The sequence below is a fragment of the Aotus nancymaae genome, unplaced genomic scaffold (assembly GCF_030222135.1).
Source record: "Aotus nancymaae isolate 86718 unplaced genomic scaffold, 86718_ANA_hifiasm-v0.15.2.pri h1tg000002l, whole genome shotgun sequence".
NCBI lineage: Eukaryota > Metazoa > Chordata > Mammalia > Primates > Aotidae > Aotus > Aotus nancymaae.
The window spans coordinates 60,211,103-60,230,971 of NW_026988413.1; the positions used below are offsets into that span (position 1 = coordinate 60,211,103).

Genomic DNA, 19,869 nt, shown 5'->3' on the forward strand with positions numbered 1-19,869 from the left:
TTAATGTGACTAAAATAGGAATAGAATGTCTACTAAAAAGAATTATCCTAATAGTGGTCCTAAACATCAACCACAATCAACGAGAACTTTATTATCAGGTATGTGCAACTATAGAACCTAGATCCTAAGAGAAAAATGAATAGAACAGCCCTCAGAAAGAATGCAATTAAAATGGGATTATAGAATGTGCTTAAAAAATATGCTCATAAGGCCAGGCGCGGCGGCTCACGCCTGTAATCCCAGCACTTTGGGAGGCCGAGGCGGGTGGATCACGAGGTCAAGAGATCGAGACCATCCTGATCAACATGGTGAAACCCCATCACTACTAAAAATACAAAAAAAATTAGCTGGACATGGTGGCACGTGCCCATAATCCCAGCTACTAAGGAGGCTGAGGCAGGAGAATTGCCTGAACCCAGGAGGCTGAGGCAGGAGAATTGCCTGAACCCAGGAGGCGGAGGTTGCGGTGAGCCGAGATAGCGCCATTGCACTCCAGCCTGGGTAACAAGAGCGAAACTCGGTCTCAAAAAAAAAAAAAAAAAAAAGCTCATAAAATGTGTTCATGTAAAACTGAAACAAAAAAATTGCATGTAGATCGTTTATAAAGTATAATTCAGAAACATTTTGCATCTGAATCGTCACTCCTGTCACTTAACATGCCCCTGGGTAGTGTAACCCTGGCTGCAGGAAATACTCGAGATTCTGAATTAATTAGAGTGGGACCTAAGTATCAATATGTAAAACAAAACAAACCAATGAAACTTCCAAACGCATTTCTAACATGCAATCAGTGTTAAGAATGACACTGAGTATATATATTCTTGGGCAGCAGAGACATATACATCTTTGTGTTTTCTCTGCTTCACAGCCTCAACACTACACAAAGGCTCATTCACAGTATTTCCAAAGTGCAATTTTTCATTTTCTCCTCTGGATTTGTCCTGTCTACCTCACCCTTGCCTTGGGCACCCTCCTTTGTTCCCCGAACTTGGGAGATTGCACGGCTATTCACGATGTTGGACTTCGAAACCCTGAGAATAATTGTTTTCCCTTTTTTCCCCAGTATAACCAGTGAATCATAAAGTCTTCTCCTTTTTCTCTTCTAAATATTTCAAAAATCAGTCCACTTTTCTCTTTCTACCTTCCTACCAGTCAACAAAATTTCACACCTTGATGGTGGGCTCTGAAGTGCTCTCCTTATCCGTAGGTGTTCTTCTACCAATAACCCGTATTTCACCCAGAGTAGTCGTCCTAAAATGCTCTTCTCTGCCTAGAACTCTTCAGTGGCTTTCAGTTACCTAAATACCCGATGTGATTCACAGAGAATTTCAGGCCCTGGTCCTTTCTCTCTCCAGTGGCGGCATCTTCCACTTCTTCTTCAGTTGCCCACCCCTCCAGCCAGACTGCACTCTCATAGTCAGCTACTTCTAGCTCCTTGGGTGGGTCTCTCAGTTTTCAAACAATCTTCTCCATTTCTTACAGTATTGCCACCTTCTTCTTTCAGCTTAAGATCATGGCATAGTCTTGCTAGTTTACTTTTATGTCAGCTCCTGTAATAACATTTATTTCCTACAGTAGCACTTATCTCACTATTGTAAATATTTATTATATTTTCCATATTCTCATCCAGTAGTTCCTCAAGGAAAGGACACTCATCTTCCTAGTACAATCTTCACTTTGGGCTGAAGCGCTAAAGATTCCAATTATCTACATGTATCAGTCTGTTTTGTGTTATATAAAGGAATATCCGAGGCTGGGTCATTTATAAAGAAAAGATGTTTATTTCGGCTCATGGTTCTGCATACTATACGACGAGCATGGCACCAGCATCTGCTCAATCATGGCAGAAGGCAAACAGGGAGCAGGCCTGTCACATGGCAAGAGGAAGAGCAAGAAAGAGAGATGCTAGGCTCTTTTAATCAACCAGTTCTTGCATGAACTGATAGAGCAAAAATTCACTCACTACCATGAGAAGGGCACCACGCCATTTATGAAGGATCCGCCCCCATGACTGAAACACCTCCCAGTAGGCCTGACCGCCAACATTCGGGACTACAAATCAACATGACCTTTGGAGGGGACAAATCTCCAAACTACATCACGGTGCCATTAATGTGTCATATAAAAGCTTTATTTTTTTAACTTTTAGGTCTGGGGTATATGTGCAGGTTTGTTACATAGGTAAGTTGCATATTTGCATTTTAGGACGACTACTCTGGGTGAAATATGGGTTATTGGTAGAAGAACACCTACAGATAAGGAGAGCACTTCAGAGCCCACCATCAAGGTGTGAAACTTTTGTTGACTGGTAGGAAGGTAGATAGAGAAAAGTGGGCTGATTTTTGAAATATTTAGAAGAGAAAAAGGAGACTTTATGATTCACTGGTTATACTGGGGAAAAACGGGAAACGATCTCATGGTTCTGACGTTTAACATCGTGACCAGCAGTGCAGTCACTTTATCTTGTATAAAGGGTCCACATCTAACACTTCAGTTGAATAGAGAATAAATGAATGTTTCATGGAGTACACATGGGTACAAAGAACAGAACAACAGATAATGGACTCTACTTGATAGTGGAGGGTAAGAGGAGGAAAAGGATAAAAAAACTATCAGATACTATGCTTATTACCTGGGTAATGAAATAATCTGTAAGAAACCCATGTGACATGCAACTTACATATATAATAGGCCTGCACATATACTCCGGACCTAAAAGTTAAAAAAAGAATCTTTTATATGATAAATTAATGGTACAGTGATATAGTCTGGAGATTTGTCCCCTCCAAATGTCATGTTGATTTATAGGGGAAAATTATACACATCTACAAAAAGGCAAACTTTGACAAAATTTCATGAGTATACATTTTTTAACATACTAATAACTAAAATGTACAGTCCAATATTTGGGTCCAGGTTTATATTTTATGCAAAAACTACCTAAACTTTCATGTTAATAAATGCATTGATGAAGTGTTTTATTAAATGTAGCACATTTGACAACTGGCATATGCTGAGTCAGTTTGTTGATTTCTTATTGTAATAGCTGTGAATTTAATGTGCCATACTTACTAAATTGAGCAAGTTACATTGATTTTCCAATTATGATAGTAGTATTAAATTTTCTTCTTAAACACATTTTTAAACAGTACATTTATTAAGTAAATATAAAACAGCATTGTTGAGTTGTTTACCAATTTATAGGAAAGTGTGTAAGTGCTCTGGTGGGTAACTTCACTTTGAGATACAAAACATTTGGGAATTCAGAAATGTCCAAGAACTTGAATATATTAGACCTCACGCCAATAATTAAAAATTTTCAGCAGTAGTGAAAACTGGTGGTCAGAGGTAATGTGCCTTACAGATCTAAAATTCTAAGGCCTACTTGAATATAACACAAAGAGAAAAGACTACCAAATATGTTTGTGGATGTACAAATGAATAATTCTAAGTTTATAAATCTAGGAAGTAATAGAGTTAATGGGCAGGGGCAGATGTTTGATTGTTCAGTTTGTTTTAGATAGAGGTGTTCTAAATGCATTTAGGCCAGAGGGAAAGAAGCTCGCTGAGAAGGGGGATGGAATATGCTTGAGAAAGAACTGATGAAGCAAGGTCCCAAGAGAAGAGGCAGGAATGGGATCAAGATGATTGATAGAGGAAATGAAGGTCTCTGGGGAATGAGAAAATTGATTGAAGAGACAAATTGGCATAGAACGAATCCAGATGTTCAAAAAACAAATGTTATTGACCTTACACTTTTGTGTAGGTTTTTTTTTTTCTGTTAAAATGTCTTGATCAGACATGGAGGTCAGATTTTCCAGTAATCACCATCATGGGTAACCACATACTACATTCCACCCATACGTAGGTATTTTTCAAATTCTCCAGAAGAAAAAAGATGAGTAGGCTTATGTTATACTAGATTCCATACAATATCAGACTCATCACTTTGTCAGGTGAGCATAGGAAGGCAGGTGGTAGCTGGTATAAGTTTATAAGGAAACTAATAGGATTTTTTGGGAAAAATCTTTGTATTTCATTGCCTCAGCTGCTGTTCAAATGTTAGATGCATAGAAGATATGCACGTCAGATATTCTAACTTGTTTCTTTTAATATACTTTCCTAATGTCTTTAAAGAAACATGGAAACACGGCCAGGTGTGGTGGCTGATGCCTGTAATCCCAGTACTTTGGGAGGCCAAGGAGTGTGGATCACAAGGTCAGGAGTTCTAGACCTGGCCAATACAGTGAAACACCATCATCTCTACTAAAAATACAAAAGTTAGCTGGGCATGGTGGTGGGTGCCTGTAGTCCCAGCTACTCAAGAGGCCGAGGCAGGAGGATGGTTTGAACCCAGGAGGCAGAGGATGCAGTGAGCTGAGATCATTCCACTGCACTCCTACCTGGGCGACAGAGTGAGACTCCATCTCAAAGAAAAGAAAAGAAACATAGAAACATTACTTTTGCCTAGGGAATATTTTTTTTAAAATAAAAGAAGTCCAAAGTCTGATTAAGTACATTCCTAAATGCCCTGATGGAAAAGGCACATTAGAAGGTTAGACTTAAGTAAAGGTGTTGCCAGTGCATTGACAGGTGTCTGTGTATGCAGGGGATTGTTTCAAGATGCCCACATCAAAATCAATGCGTACTTAAGTCTGGAAACTGGTTCCACAGAATCTGAGTATAGAGAAAGTAGTCCCTTGGTATATGTGGGTTTCCCATCTTGCAAATACTGTATTTTCAATCTGTATTTGGTTGAAAAAAATCCATATATAAGTAGACCTATGCAGTTCAAATATATGTTGTTCAAGGATTGACTGTATTTGTGTGAGTTGAGGTTTGTAATTCTAAAAGTACTATTTAATCCCAACTTTCATTTCCACAATCCACAGTTCTCTCCATAAGAAGGCCTACCTTCTTAAAATGCATTTATGACAGAGCCATTTGCCTCTTTCAACTGGATCTTTAAAAAAGCAGAAAACCCAAACTGTGTGGTGGCTTTAAATGATAAACTTTTATTCTGAATATACTGTTTTTGCACAAGATTTAACACAACATTTTCTGGGATTATAAATATTTTATAACAGTATTATACAAATTTTTACAAAATGTTTTTCTCAGGCTAGATAATTTTCACAAAAGTGTCAAGAGAACATAATAAAGGGGAGAAAAGATAGATCTATTGTTCACAAAAGCCAGTTGGCCTTTTGCATGAATGCACACTGAGTAGTTTAATAAAAGTATTTCTAAAAGCATGATCTGACACAACAAAAAAGACAGCTTTACTAGGTCACATTATAAACTCAGTTGGCATCTACACAAGACAGTATCCCATTAGTTTCAGTGAAATTTCTTTGAGATAACTGTGCGAACTAGAAATAAGGTAGATGTAACTATTGGTAAGCGTTGTCTAATTCTTCAAAATCTGGAACTTTTCCAGCACTTGATACATTTTATTGGTTTACTCTTTACAGAAATGTACTATGAATATTAACAATATTACCATTCTGCTATGGGAAACAATACAAGTTTAGATGAAAAAATATTTAAAACTATGGGGAAGTGAAATAGTCATTCCATTCTATTCTTTAAAAAAAGTCACAACATCCATTTTATTTCACTAGGTCAGACTATACCATTAAACATTTTAATGTCTAACGTGATCAATGGAATAGATTCAGAGTTTTAAATTAAGACAAAATTTAAGCTTTGTTGGTCACAGACAAAGATTTAAATGAGATCCAAAATACAAGAGAGCATCAAATAAGCAAGTAACACTTGGGTTGCAAAGGTCACTTAAAAGGGATACTGCCTATTTGAACCCCGTAAGGCCAGTTTTGAAGTTAATAAAAGGAATATTATAGGAAAACTTACAAATGGCAGCAACACTGTTTTTTTTTTTCCAAGTTAAGCAGTAACTCCTCAAGCATTAGAAACATGAAAAAAGATCATACTAAAATCTTATAGGCCCAGGACCTAAAAATCTCTTCAATCAAACTTGCTAACTATGTCATGTTAAAAACCTGTTACAAATATGGACCACGGTTGGTGTTTGGCAGTAATGCTGGTTGTTTAAATGAGGAAAATATAAAGAAATCATTAATGCAAAATTCTTTCTTGTTACTCAACAACATTGCCAGACTTATTTGAACTTTTAGTGACTGACTACATTAAGCCATGAGTATAACAAAAATTAAATAGTAAAAGCAGTGTATACACTTTTTTATTGATCTGTTGAACTGTTCAGTTATTGATCAATATTAATAACAGGCTATAATTTAAGTTCTTGTCAACAGAACTCACAGAAAAATAAGTAAGTTTAATAATGTGATGGGATGAGTGTTACTGTCTTAAAAAAAAAAGTATGCTTAAATATTAGCATGAAGCCTAATATTAATCATGGGAACAATTTTTAGTCAGCTTGCTCTCACCCAATTTACAGTTGTACTTACAGTTGTCATAATACATAACTTTATAACAGAAAATAAAGGTTCATAGCAAAACTCATACATGTAAATATATTTTGATGGCAACAGAAATCAAATAGGATCCTGCCAAGAGATGCCAAGTTTAACCACAATTAATACAAGAACAATGTAGTTGATGAAAACATATAATCGACATTAGCCATGAAAATATATTTAATAGATTTTGAACATAATTTTAAGGTAGTTTGTTGTATGCTGGAAGCAATTCAGTTGTTGTAATGTGCATTGTTTATATACACAAACTAACAATTTTATGTTTTGATACCCCCTTTCCAACACTATCATGATTTAAAATAGTCCAGCAAAAATTGAACAAGCACTTTTAAATATTTAACAAACAACATGATTTAAACACTGTTACTAGAGTGAGAAGTTTTTTCCCACATACATTTTAAATCACTTTGGTGTTTTCTAAAATGTCAATAGCAGTTATGAATGACGATATAAAGTCACAACAATGCATTAGAAATGGCAACTGATGTCAACTCTTAGAACAATAGTTGGCAAAGTGATTCCATTTCCCCCTCCCCCCTTCTTAAATTAAAAAAAAAATCTTAAATAAAGAAATGTACACAAATGGTACCTAAGGTATCTTGGTAGTGGAAGGGAATTACAAATGTATGCAAAGCTAAAAACAAAACAAAGATTATCTTTTTAACTACACTAAATAATTGGTTATATCTTTGATATGTGGAGCATATTAAAGCATGCTGGATAATGTTAATAACTTTGACTTAAAAAGGATATGTAAGAAAATTTCCAGCATATACACATACCAGTAATTGGCATGTCCCAAAAAAAGAAAGACTGCATTTTATCATAAAAAATATCGACATACTTTCAGCCTTCAGTAAAATTATAACTCTTAGAATTACACATTCATAGTTTTTACCCTTTCTTCAAATACTGTTTGCTCCAGAAAATAATTTTTAAAAGCATAAATAATCTGCTACCATATTAATCTATAATGAAATACCTGATTTACTACACTAACCATTTTCACCAATGAGGCTGTATAAAAAACAACTTTTATTATTCACAATCAAGTATTCATGTGCATACATAGAGATTCAAGGTTTCCTATTTGTTCAGATTACTGTAATACCCTTATCAAATTGCATGGAAATTTTGGTCAAACAATTATACCATTTAAAATGGAAGGGCAAAAGCAGCAGTAGCAGGAACTTTTGGATTGTATGTGCTACTATTGAAACGAACAAAGAGGAAACCTAGGATGAATCTTCATTGCGAACATATATGTACTTTTCAAAAAATAAATGTGTCAAATCTGATTTATGTACTTAAAATATCTGTACATAGGTTATCAGGCGAAAGCACAAATCTGTATAAAATTCATTAATTCTCATTTCACCATTTATCTAACCCCAATCATTCAGCCTTTACATTGCACAGTATATTCAGAGTAGTTTAACAACATTTTAAAAGATGACTTAAGTGCATTTACACTGCAAGATTCAGATTCTTACATAACAATAATGTCACTCAGTTAACTTTTCAATGACTACACTCTACAGTAAGAGAAAAAAGAACTGAAAAGTTAAAATAGCAGCAGCATCATGCAAAATACCCTTGGTAAACCAAAGTTCATTTATCACAAGAAAAACATTTCCCCCTCCCCCCTGACAAGCTTTTCTTAGAGCATTTTTAAATATCTGGCTAGCACTGCATAACTGTACTGTGAACAAAAGGAACATTACATCAAAGCATTTACTAAGGGCTTGCTTACATTTATGAGGAAATATGTCACATATTCTAATTTCACCCTCAAGCACCTTTAGTTTAATAATTTCTTAGTTACTATTTTCAAACCATTAATTCCTTACCCCACCAAAATGTGATTGGTCATCAATTGTGTTTTATTTTTGGCAAAGAAGCCGTTCTTCATAAGGCATTTTATTCATGGCAAATTTTTCATAGAAAATTAGCCATTATTTATATTTCAACAATTTAGACCAATGTTAATTCTCTCTCTCTCTCTTTCTCTATGTATTTCAGTAATTGCTACTCAAAGTAGGAGTTATCTTTTAACAGAAGAGTAAGTGAAGGCAAAAATAATTTCTTCCCCCTTAGAAGTTTTCTTAGTAAAATTGCAGCAAGTCAAGATTTCAGGTCAATATCAATACCTTTCTTAGGATTCATAAACAATTGTATGGGGAACCCTTTCACATATAATCACCAACAATGCAACAACAAACTCCCAAATTTTCCAATAGAGCACACGTATAGGATTTTGCTTTGATGTTATACATAGATGATGCAGCATTCACACACGTTTAAGGATCTGACACCCTGACATGCAGCCAGTGGGTGCCTTAGGAGTCTGCGCCTTAGTGTTATGCCATGGTATAGGTCCAGCTAATGTTTGTCTAATTTGATAGCTGACCCTACTGTAATTGAGGGCTCATGTTTTGGCAGGGTCTGGAGTTTAATTATGCAGATTTGGTTTTAGAAGGTCATAACAGGTGGTGTCTGCTGCCAGATACCAGCCAAAGTAGCAGGAACTGGATTCCGATGATACACCACAGGGAGGGATTTAATCCAGAGACACCACCACAGTCAGTATAATCCTCCTGTTGTAAAAATAGAGAAAAATGAAAATCTTGAAAAATACTTTGGAACACATCTTTCAGAGTATTCCATCTTTAGTTCACTTCTGAGCTTACCTTATAAAACTGCTTTAATTGAAATCCAAATAAATTACATTCTCCTAGATTTTATCATTGAGGAATTTTGGGTAAAGCAATTTCCGTAGCATCATTTAACAAATGCTTCAAAGTTTTAGTTTTAGATTTTGATGATTATGAAAGAAAATAATAATACTGTTTGAATAATATACTAATTTTAAAGTAAAAACTTTCATAGTATCAAAAATCATATATATTTATAAATGCACAAAGTAAAATTTAATAGTATGTTTTATAATTCCCAAGAATTATGATTTTAGCAACTATGCTCCACATGGAGAAGTTTGGGACTGGTAAAATAAATAATTTAAGAAATAAATTTCCATTTCCCATATTTCTTATATCCAATTTCTAAGGTTCAACATAGAGTGCAATCATAGTATCTGGATCTTCATCAAGAATTAAAGTAAAATGAAAAATAATCTATGTGATCCATAAACAATGAAAGGACACTCTGAAAAGATATATCCAAAATAAAGTTAGGAAGAGGTTTGTCTTGAGACAACCAAGAAATATTAGAATGAATATACTCAGATTAACTCCCCACAGTCTAGTAGTAGTTCATTTCATTCCCTCCTAATGCAAACGTATTATTTATCTTTTATCCCTAGGTTCTATGATAACATTTTTCCACATCCTTTAATTCCTTTGAACATAGTGAATTTCATTTTTAATACCTTGTATTTATTTTGTATTTTTAAAAAATTTTATTTCAATAGTTTTTGGGGAGCAGGTGGTTTTTGGTTACATGGGTAGGATCTTTAGTGGTGATTTCTGAGATTTTGTGCACCTCCTGTCACCCGAATTGTATACAATGCACCCAATGTGCAGTCTTTTATCCCTTACCCGCCTTCCTCCTGAGTCCCCAGAGTCCATTATATTATTCTTTTGCTTCTGCATCCTCATAGCTAGCTCCCACTTATAAGTGAGAACATACAATATTTGGTTTTCCATTCCTGAGTTACTTCATTTAGAAAAATGGTCTCCAACTCCATCTAGGTTGCTGCAAATGCTGCCATTTCATTCCTTTTTATGGGTGAGTAGTATTCCATGATGTATATATTACTACATTTTCCTTATCTACTCATTGGTTGATGGACATTTAGGTTGGTTCGATATTTTTGCAATTGTGAATTGTGCTGCTATAAACGTGCATGTGCAGGTGTCTTTTTCATAAAGCAACTTCTTTTCCTCTGGTTAGTTATCCAGTAGTGGGACTGCTGGATCAAGTGGTACTTCTACTTTTCATTTTTTTAAGGAATCACCATACTGTTTACATTCCCACTAGCCGTATAAAAAGTGTTCCCTTTTCACCACATCCATGCCAACATTTATTATTTTTTGATAATGGTCATTCTTGCAGGAGTAAGGTGGTATCTCACTGTGATTTTAACATGCATTTCTCTGATAGTGATGTTGAACATTTTTTCGTGTTTGCTGGTCATTTGTATATCTTTTTTTGAGAATTGTCTATTCATGTCTTTTGCCCACTTTCTGATGGGATTATTTGAAAGACTATATATTTAACATCTTTAAAGAATCAACTAATCCAAGGTAGATGTTCCAATAATCAAAATAATAGGTTGAATAATTTTCTTTCAGAATAATTTTACAAAGATTTTAAGCTCCCAAAGATCAAGAACTTTGGCTCCTTTTGTTCATGAGGATTTAATACAGTGATGCCACATAGTAAATGAATAAAATTTATTTCTTTAATTATATTTTAAGGCAGCAGAACTCTTTTCTTAAAAAGAAAGGAAGCTGGGACAAAAGAATCCATGAAAAAATTTTGGTTTCAATCAAATCTATCTCCCAAATCTAAACAGAATCATAAAGTAATCAATTCTTAGTCTTTATCCTATTTGACCTTTCAGAAGCATTTGACAAATATATGACATTCTCTCTTTGAAGTACTTTCTCATGTATTTTTGGCTAACACACTCCTCTGGTTTTTCTTGAAACTGGTTTGTGTATCTCTCCTTGGCTTGACCTTTTCTTCATACTCTCTAAAATGTTGTTAGACTTTTCCAGGCGTTACTTTTTTCTCCTCTCTTCTTCCTTTACACTTTGTTCTAAGATGATCTAATCCAGGTCTATGGCTTTAAATTTTGTGTGTTTCCTAATAACTCATACTTTTTATGTTCAATCCTGTATTCTCCTCTGGCCTCTGTATTCATTGATCTCTACTCCCTCCTCTTGTATGTCTCACAGGGATTTCAAACTTGACTTGCCCCAAATATAATTCTTCTGAATATCAGTAAATAGCACTTTTAGAGTAGTAGATAATGCCAAAGATTATGAGTCATGTACGATTCTTCTCTTTTTCTCAAATCCAATCCTTTTTTTTTTTTTGGAGACAGGGTCTCACTCTGTTGCTCAGGAGTGCAATGGCATGATCTCGTCCTCCCTGGGCTTAGGTGATCCTCCCACCTCAGCCTCCCAAGTAGCTGGAACTGTAGGTGTCCACCACCACACATGTCTAATTTTTTTATATTATTTGCAGAGTTGGGGTTTCAGCTGGGAATCCATCCTCCTAAGTCTAGCTTCCAAATACATCACCAAACCTACTGCTTCTCATTACTGCAGGTCCAAGTCACCATTACTTCTTGCTTCCACTTTTGCAAAAGCTGCCTCATTTGCCCCATGGCTGCTACTCTGCCCTTTTAAAAACACTTCTTCAAAAGGCAGTCTTCTAAAACCATGCATTCTTCCACTTCCTGCTTGACATTTCTCATCATTCTCAGAGCACAATCTACATCCTTTATTAAGGTCTACAAAGCCTTATGAGGTCTGGAGCCTGGTTGCCTCCTCATCTTCCCACCTTCTCCTCTCCCCGCTACTCACTCTGCTTCAATAACACTGGCTTTCTCTACAACAGGCCAAGGTGTTTACTATCTTAGTGCCTTTGCATTTGTTCTTTTTGTTCAGATACCTTTCTCTCCAGGGAGGGTAACCAGATTAAAAACAGGGTACCAGTAAAAGTTGAATATCAGATTTGTTAAAAACACCAAATACTTTTTAGTGTAAATGTATTTCACACCCAGAAGAGTGGCTAGATACGCAGTTAACTATTTGATAAATGAACAGTAGGTACTCAATAAAGCAGCACACATTGACTGTTTAGAAACAAAGAAGTAATTGTCACTCAACCAGGAGTACTCCCCAGTTGTGATTGTTAATTTGAATAAAATTTACCGCACAAGACCCATTTGTGTATTAAGAATATATTTTGTCATCTTTATACTCTACAAATGTGTTATGGAAAGAAAAATATTCTCTTTGGCCCTTATTTCAGTGTTTTTATTTTTGTGTTTATTTCATTTCCTCTGTGTGATGATGAGACATGTCTGTTTCGATTTGGCAGGTTGTAGTTTAGATATTTGGGGTCCCTGTAGCCTGCATGTCGGTTCACACTGAAAAACGTGCCTTTTAAGTTTCCTGATCGTGTCTTCCCTTGCATTTTGCATGATGTAACCCCATGTAATGTATTTCATAGAATAATTTCAAAGTCTTATTACGGGATACATTCTAAATCACAAATGGACTGATGTGGGAGCAACTCAGCATTTTCTCTGTCCTATAGAAACTGAAATCCCACTGACACCATGATCAGATATAATAAATTGGTCTTTTAAATGATTATTCTAGTAGAAAACAACAGATTGGTACTTTGTTTCTTTAAAAAACAGAAAAAGAATGCAGTGCCAATATTATATATATTTATTTTAAAATATGATAAAACTAATTTTATTAGACTTCCTTATAGGGGAATCTCTCTTAAAAGACTGTGCTAATAAAGAGATCAACTGAGAATTCTTTATTCCTTTCTTTCTCATTACTCTTTTAAAAAATCTAAACCATAGTTAAATTCATACGGTTTTGCCGCAAAGTTTTCTTTATACAGCATGTGTTACCAGTGGCTAAAATCTTTAACAACGGTAAAATTCAAAACTCTTACTCTGCCTCTCTTTCCCCATTCAGAACCTAGGACAAATAACTGCACACAGTACAAGCTTAATAATTTTTAATTTATTAAATCAATTTAGAAATACATTTTTCAAAAGAAAATGTTCTGGTCATTTGGCTAATAGGTTTTTGTTCTTTTTTCTGAATTACAGCCATCATTTAATTTCCTTCAAAAGGCACATCACTGGTGAAGACATCAATCAAATCACGGACTAACTTTTGAATTCAGGTAAGTCTATACTAAAGTCACCACCAGCAACTTCAAAGAAAATCTGTATTTAAAAATGTTTAGGCAGGTAGGTACTGCATAATAATAGGAATAATGCCCCTGGCAAATAGTTTGTTCTCCTACATGGCACCTTAACACTCTTACACATTCAGCTCTTCAAATGTAGACAGATTATGTACTCAATAATATGCTTTATAAATTGGGCTTCATAAAATAATACATTTCTCAATGCACAGATTATTGGCTTGCTTCTTTGATTAATAAACGTTAGCTTTTTCATTTGCTTTTGTACTTGTGTGAGCTTGTATCAAAAGTATTGTTTGAACACTTGAGTTTTGATGAAGTCCTCATAGTATAGAGCTTCAACATTGTATACGTATAATCTGTATCCTTCTGAACTCTACGGGGTACAAGAGCCCTTTGATAGACTTTAGAAATTACACTACCATTCTACTTTACCTGTGAGCAGAACCTAATCCAACATGAATTGCTAGTTTCAGCCAGACTATATTGGAGCATTGACCATGACTTTTATTGGTCCTTAATGTGGGAAACAACTGCCAACTAACCTTTCATTGTTTTTTGTAGAGAAAATAATACTTGCTTTGATATCATTATATCAACATTCAAATAGCACTAAGTGGATTCACTGTTCTATACTGATAACTATGTTTTTAAATACTGAAACCATGTCTTGTTAATGTAAAATACCTATCAATCATCCATATTATTATGTATTCCTGTGATACAGTAATACTAAGGCGTCTCAAATGTGTTTTTTAATGTACGAAAAATTATTCCAAAAACAGGATAGATATCAGAAGGATAGATGATACATATACAGTTATGAAGCTCCATACCATGAGGACGTCATCAAAACTCAAGTGTTCAAACAAGACTTTTTGATACAAGCTTTATGAAGACTCAGGTCACACACAAGTACAAAAGATAAGCAAATGAAAAAGCTAATGTTTATTACTCAAAGAAGTAAAACAAGTCAATGGTTATCTATTGAGAAATTTACTATTTTATGCAAACCCAATTTATAAAGCATATTATTGGCATAAATATCTAGTTGAGTCCGTGGTGATAGATTTATAATTATGCTGGGAAGAAAGTTTCATAATAGGAAAATTTTATTTTGGGGGGGTCTGAGGTTAAAAAAGTTTGTGACCCAGGCTGGAGTGCCGTGGTGTGATCTTGGCTCACTGCAACTTCCGCTTCCCAGCCTTAAGCAATTCTTCTGCCTCAGCCCCCGGAGTAGCTGGGATTACAGGCACACAGCACCACCTGTGGCTAATTTTTATATTTTTAGTAGAGAAGGGGTTTTTACCATGTTGGCTAGGCTGGTCTCAAAGTCCTAGTCCTGACCGCAGGTGATCTGCCCGCCTCAGCGTCCAAAAGTGCTGGGATTATAGGCATGAGTGACTGTGCCTGGCTGTTGCTATAGGTTTTTAAGAGAAAAGTAAAAAGAGAGCTGGCCTACTCCAGAGCAATACTTACATATTTTTTAGTGTAACCGATAACCTATAAATCTTATCTAAAAGTTCTGTGATTAAGTAAACTTTGAATCAAAAGGGAAAATAAGGGAAATTATAGAAACATAATTTGATTACTCTTTTCTTGTGTAATGGTTGACTACCTCTGAACTTCTTTAAGGAATCAATAATATTTCAAATAGTTGCCTATATATCAATTTTTAAAATGTGTATGTGGAGATACTTTAGTATTTTTAATTTTTAAAGCAACTACATTTCCTTTACTTGGAGGCTTTTACCATGAAAACCATTATTTTATCATCCCAGAAGAAATGAGGTTATTTTCTGAGACTCCCTCTGCTATTCCACTCCCCACCCTCTACCACCGCCCTGCCTGTGAATTCACTCCATTCATAGTCATGGCCACATCTCCATCTAGTGGCTTCGTAATCAATGACTACCTGGAAACCAATGACAAACACAACAAAAGTGTGTGCTCTAGTAACACAATCATGATGATTCCAGAGCATGAGAAATTGCAAAATAGAAAATGAAGCACAGAACGCAAATGCAAGCCCCAAAACATCTCTTTAGTAGTATAGATTATAGAACTCAGACATTTCTTAAAAGGTTAATAATTTGGGGCTAATGTATGTAATTTTAAATAAAATGAACATAGAAACTGGAAGCACTTATTCTAAAATATTTCAATAAGAATATTGACATTTGAAAGTAAAATATAAAAAGTTATTTAAGAAGTCAGATTTATTTTAGAAAATTATAAAAATCAGAAAAGAATTGAAAGAGTTCATTAAATTTGAGATGACCATCTCTAAAAATTGTTGTTAGGTAGTTCTTGTAAGACACCATGAAACATGTAATATCTGCCTCTGCAATGACAATTTGTACATCAATATTGGAAACTGTTTCGTTTAGGATTAGAAATGTACATGTCATTTGAAATCAGATATTTACAAAACATTGGTCCTGAGATTTTAATAACCTGGTTTCAGGAAGATTAATGTTTCAGATTTAGGGATATGGTTGATTTTCTAAAATTTGAAGCCAAAAACAAAAACAAAGAAAAATTAGAGAAAGTGACTGACCATCCACACCACATGAAAACTTGCAGTAAAATGAAGATAGGAGCTGACATCATGGTACAGGCATGACTTGCTGTGCATTTAAGTTGATCCTATTAATAACGGGCAAAGTAGCAAGTACAGGAAAAGGAAAGAAAACACAGAAAAGAAGACATACAAGATGAGATTTCATGCAATTTGCTGGCAGTTAAAGTGAGCCTCCATCCAGAGCAGATTCACAGTGACCATTGCAAATAAGCATTACCAAAATACTCCACTGCTAAAGAAACACAAGATATTATTAGCACACCAAGCTACTGAGCAACAGTTGTACTTTCACACACAACCCAATATATAATTTATAGGAACTTCAATTGCTGAACATTTTTGTCTTGGTCAAATCTTTTTAATGCCTTGATCAAAAGATAGAGCCTCCAAGAATGATAATGTTTTGGGCAGTAGAGAGTTTTTTAAATCATTTTTCAAGTTCATCTGAATTTAATCTTCCTACTGTGAAAAACTAGTGACATATAGTTGATGAGTGAAGTTTTTCTAATGAGTGACATGACACTGGGCCCTTTGTAAAACATTCTTTGGGAAATAATTTTACATGGGCAAACCTCCTTAAGGTGTAGTAGACAGAATAACAGGAGTCCTCATATCTGTACTTTATATGTCTTAATGATTTAAAAAGAACCCTTAGTTGCAATGTTCAATTACTTTCCCTAGCAAGAGGAATGATCAATAGTTCCTCACAGAGATAACAGGGATTGACTGGCTAGTCCATCTTGCATTTTTAGTGTCTATCACTGAATTTATTTCTTTGCTCTTTTTAAAATTTATATTATCCAATTGTATAATATTATCTGTGAAAATGTTTTATCCTTTCTGGGACAAATGCAGCTACATATTTGAGTAGGTAAACCTATTCTAAATAAGTAACTCTTAAAAATGCACATTAATCAGTAGATGTTCTGATCTGTTTTTAGAATAAACAATTTATCAGATGATAAATTGTTTACAATTTGGATGCTCACTGGTGTGTGCGAACCACTTCATGCGGTGGCACACCTTGAAGAATCAGAATTGGGAAGTATTATATTTAAAATCAGTTAAAATGACAGATTTTTATATGGACTTCATGTTTGAAAAAAACTAATGTTTAAGAATTTTAAAAGCATAAAGCTGTTGTATTACATGCTTTGTACATAATCAATACACAGTAAGTCAGAATAGTATTTCTTAGGCAAATACTAGTATTTCTTAGGGAAAGATAGCTGGACTATAGGAAAAGTAATAAGTCATCTTTAAGTGACATATGTTAAATATGATTGTAATATTTTATCATACTAACCCTGTGTAATTGACTTGGTCTAATTTCAAACACTAGAAAAAGAAATTACTACAATTAAAGGAAATAACAAATCTAATATGTAATAGAATAAAAAACCATCCAAAAGAAACTAAAACTATATAAAAAGACAATGGCTGTATAACAAGTTTTTTAGTTTACTGAAGACTAAATATAACTAATAAAAATATAATAAAATTAACTTTTATATCTTCAGGATTGGAACATAAATGGAGGCAACAAATATCATAATTAACATTTACTATTAGTTACTTATTAATCTTGAAAATCAGATTTGTGACCTTGGATTGTTAGTAAACTGATTGGAATTGTGTTTGAAAGCACAATTTCTGTGGGAAGGGCATATAAAAGAAGCAACTGTTAAGTTTATGCTAACCATGAAAACTATGGAAATGAAAACAATCTAATGAGAAAAACTATGGTTAAGTCATTATTTGAGTTAAAACTGCAATTTGTCTCCTTGAATTCTTATGGACAGTGACCATTAATTTATAGTATTTTAATCCAGTAGAAGTGTGATCTTACCAAGACATTGTTATCAAAGCAGACATCAGGTCCTTTTCGGTATCTGGGTTGCTTAACCATGTCACAAGGATCTGGACCATCAGCTAAAGAAACTTGTTAAGGAATCTAATGATATTTTTTTTTCACATGATTAAAAATAAATACAAGGCAATGTATATATTTCCCCAAATACGTAAGAGAAAACTTATACATCATCGATCTCATCCAACACAATCAATTCAAGTACATGGGAATTTAAAGAACTAAACTGTGAATTATCCTTTTCTGGGACATGTACAGCATAATCATTCTTGACATTCAAACCAAATTTTGAGTCAGGAATCCATTCTGCCTTTGTGAGGTGATCAAAGCAGTCTAATATTTTTCTCTTTATGAACACAAACAATGTGACAAGATTCAAGATGCATTACTTTAAAATGGTTTTCTGTTCCAAGTATCTCTGATGTCAAAGGATACAAGTCTGCTCTGCTTGTATGAGCAGTCGTGTGTCACAGGGACACGTCCCTTTGCTCTCAACCATTATGAATATTAAGTTGGTGTTCATAAGCTTTTCGGCATGAAAGATTCTGCAAATTAGATATAGTATCATAGAAAATGAGTATCTTTCAGAGATTCTTACCTATGAAAAACCATTCCCATCACAATAGTACAATAGGAGTATGATTTTAGAAGAAAAATAACATTTCATTTATTAGCATGAACATATTACCTATGTCAAATCAATACTAAAAAATTGCAATAGATGCTTTATGTGTGACCTTTTTAAAGCATTAACAGATACAAAGAATTCTGATACTTATCACTGAAAAGATGCCAAAGTTGCCTTATTTCCACAGATAGGAAAACAGAGAATATAAAAATGTCTAGGCATCTTGCCCAGCCTAAGGGCAGAGTAAAGCCCAAAATAGTGCTATTAAACAAACTTTCTGTGAAGATGGAAATAATACCCACTCAAGGGTATTGGGCACTTAAAATGTGACAAGTGTGACTGAGGCACAACATTTTAATTGTAATTAATTTAACGTGAGTTGAAATTTCAATAGCCACTTGTGGGTGGTAACTACTGCACTGGACAACACAGACAAGGACAGAATCAAGGGTTTTGAATTCCATCCCGTTTTGTCCACACCTTAAGTTGCTTCTACTTTAGTAACAAAATGTAAATATATCACTAAAGTTATTTCTTTATGATTATACATTTTGCAAAGAAGTGGGATTTTATGTTTTTGCCCTGTTAAGCTTTGATTTTCATAAAGCAAATTAAAAGGAAAGTATGATTCAATGTAATGTCTTGGTTATATTGACCTTCACTTTAACTTAGCTGTTTAAGCACACATTGCTCTTGCTGGATGTCCATTAATAAAAGGCCAATTACTGTGAAACTCTGATGTATCCAATAAACATGCCACAATTCAATTTCCTGAAGTCTATAGCCTGATATGCTCATCTCTAAGCAAGATAGTCTACTTTTTTTGAGAGTTCATGCTTGACTCATCCTCCCCTTTCTTTTTCTCTTTATATACTCTACCTCCTCCTTGGACAAAGATTTTCTAAAGATAAGTCATAAAACATACTGACCACATCTACTAAAAATTCATGATAGTTTGCTTAGCCCCTCTTGAAGGAAAAAAAAGGTTTTTTGTTCAACTATTCTGGCACTTCTATAATCTCAGATTACTTCACCTCCTCGTATTTCTTCCTCTGTGGTAACATTTCTTCTAGAATAACCTTCCCTCCACCTCTACAGACAGTGTCTCAATTCTGTGCTTTGTAAGCTGTGACTCGCTGCTCTGTTCTCAGGGATCCTGTGGCATGACTTATGACTTTCCCCTCAAAATCTTCATTTTGCCTTTCTCCTCTATCCTCATTACAATGAAATTAAATTCTCCATCTCTTCCCAACATTTTAAAAGATGTTTTATGGATACTAGCATTAATCATGGTCTAAGAAAATTGTATTTATTCCCAGTTGCTTCAAATTCAAATTAGGATAACATTCAGTTCTTCAAGTCAGAGAAGATTAGA

At 34.5% G+C, this 19,869-nt stretch overlaps 1 protein-coding gene across 7 annotated transcripts in view; it reads right to left on the reverse strand.

Annotated features, from left to right (window-relative positions):
- Window positions 1-4,995: 4,995 nt before the first annotated feature.
- CACNA2D1 (calcium voltage-gated channel auxiliary subunit alpha2delta 1) overlaps window positions 4,996-19,869 on the reverse strand; it is a 490,964-nt gene continuing 476,090 nt past the window's right edge. For 5 of the 7 annotated variants that reach the window (XM_021674268.2, XM_021674265.2, XM_021674253.2 and 2 more), the window contains 3 exons: window positions 18,302-18,411; window positions 17,846-17,928; window positions 6,248-9,079 (listed from right to left, as the gene is read on the reverse strand). In XM_021674268.2, the coding sequence (XP_021529943.1) occupies window positions 8,963-9,079; window positions 17,846-17,928; window positions 18,302-18,411 (310 nt within the window). In that variant the 3' untranslated portion in view covers window positions 6,248-8,962. Of the gene's footprint in view, window positions 9,080-17,845; window positions 17,929-18,301; window positions 18,412-19,869 lie in introns of all 7 variants that reach the window. The other 2 variants (XM_021674256.2, XM_021674264.2) reach the window with 1 other exon arrangement.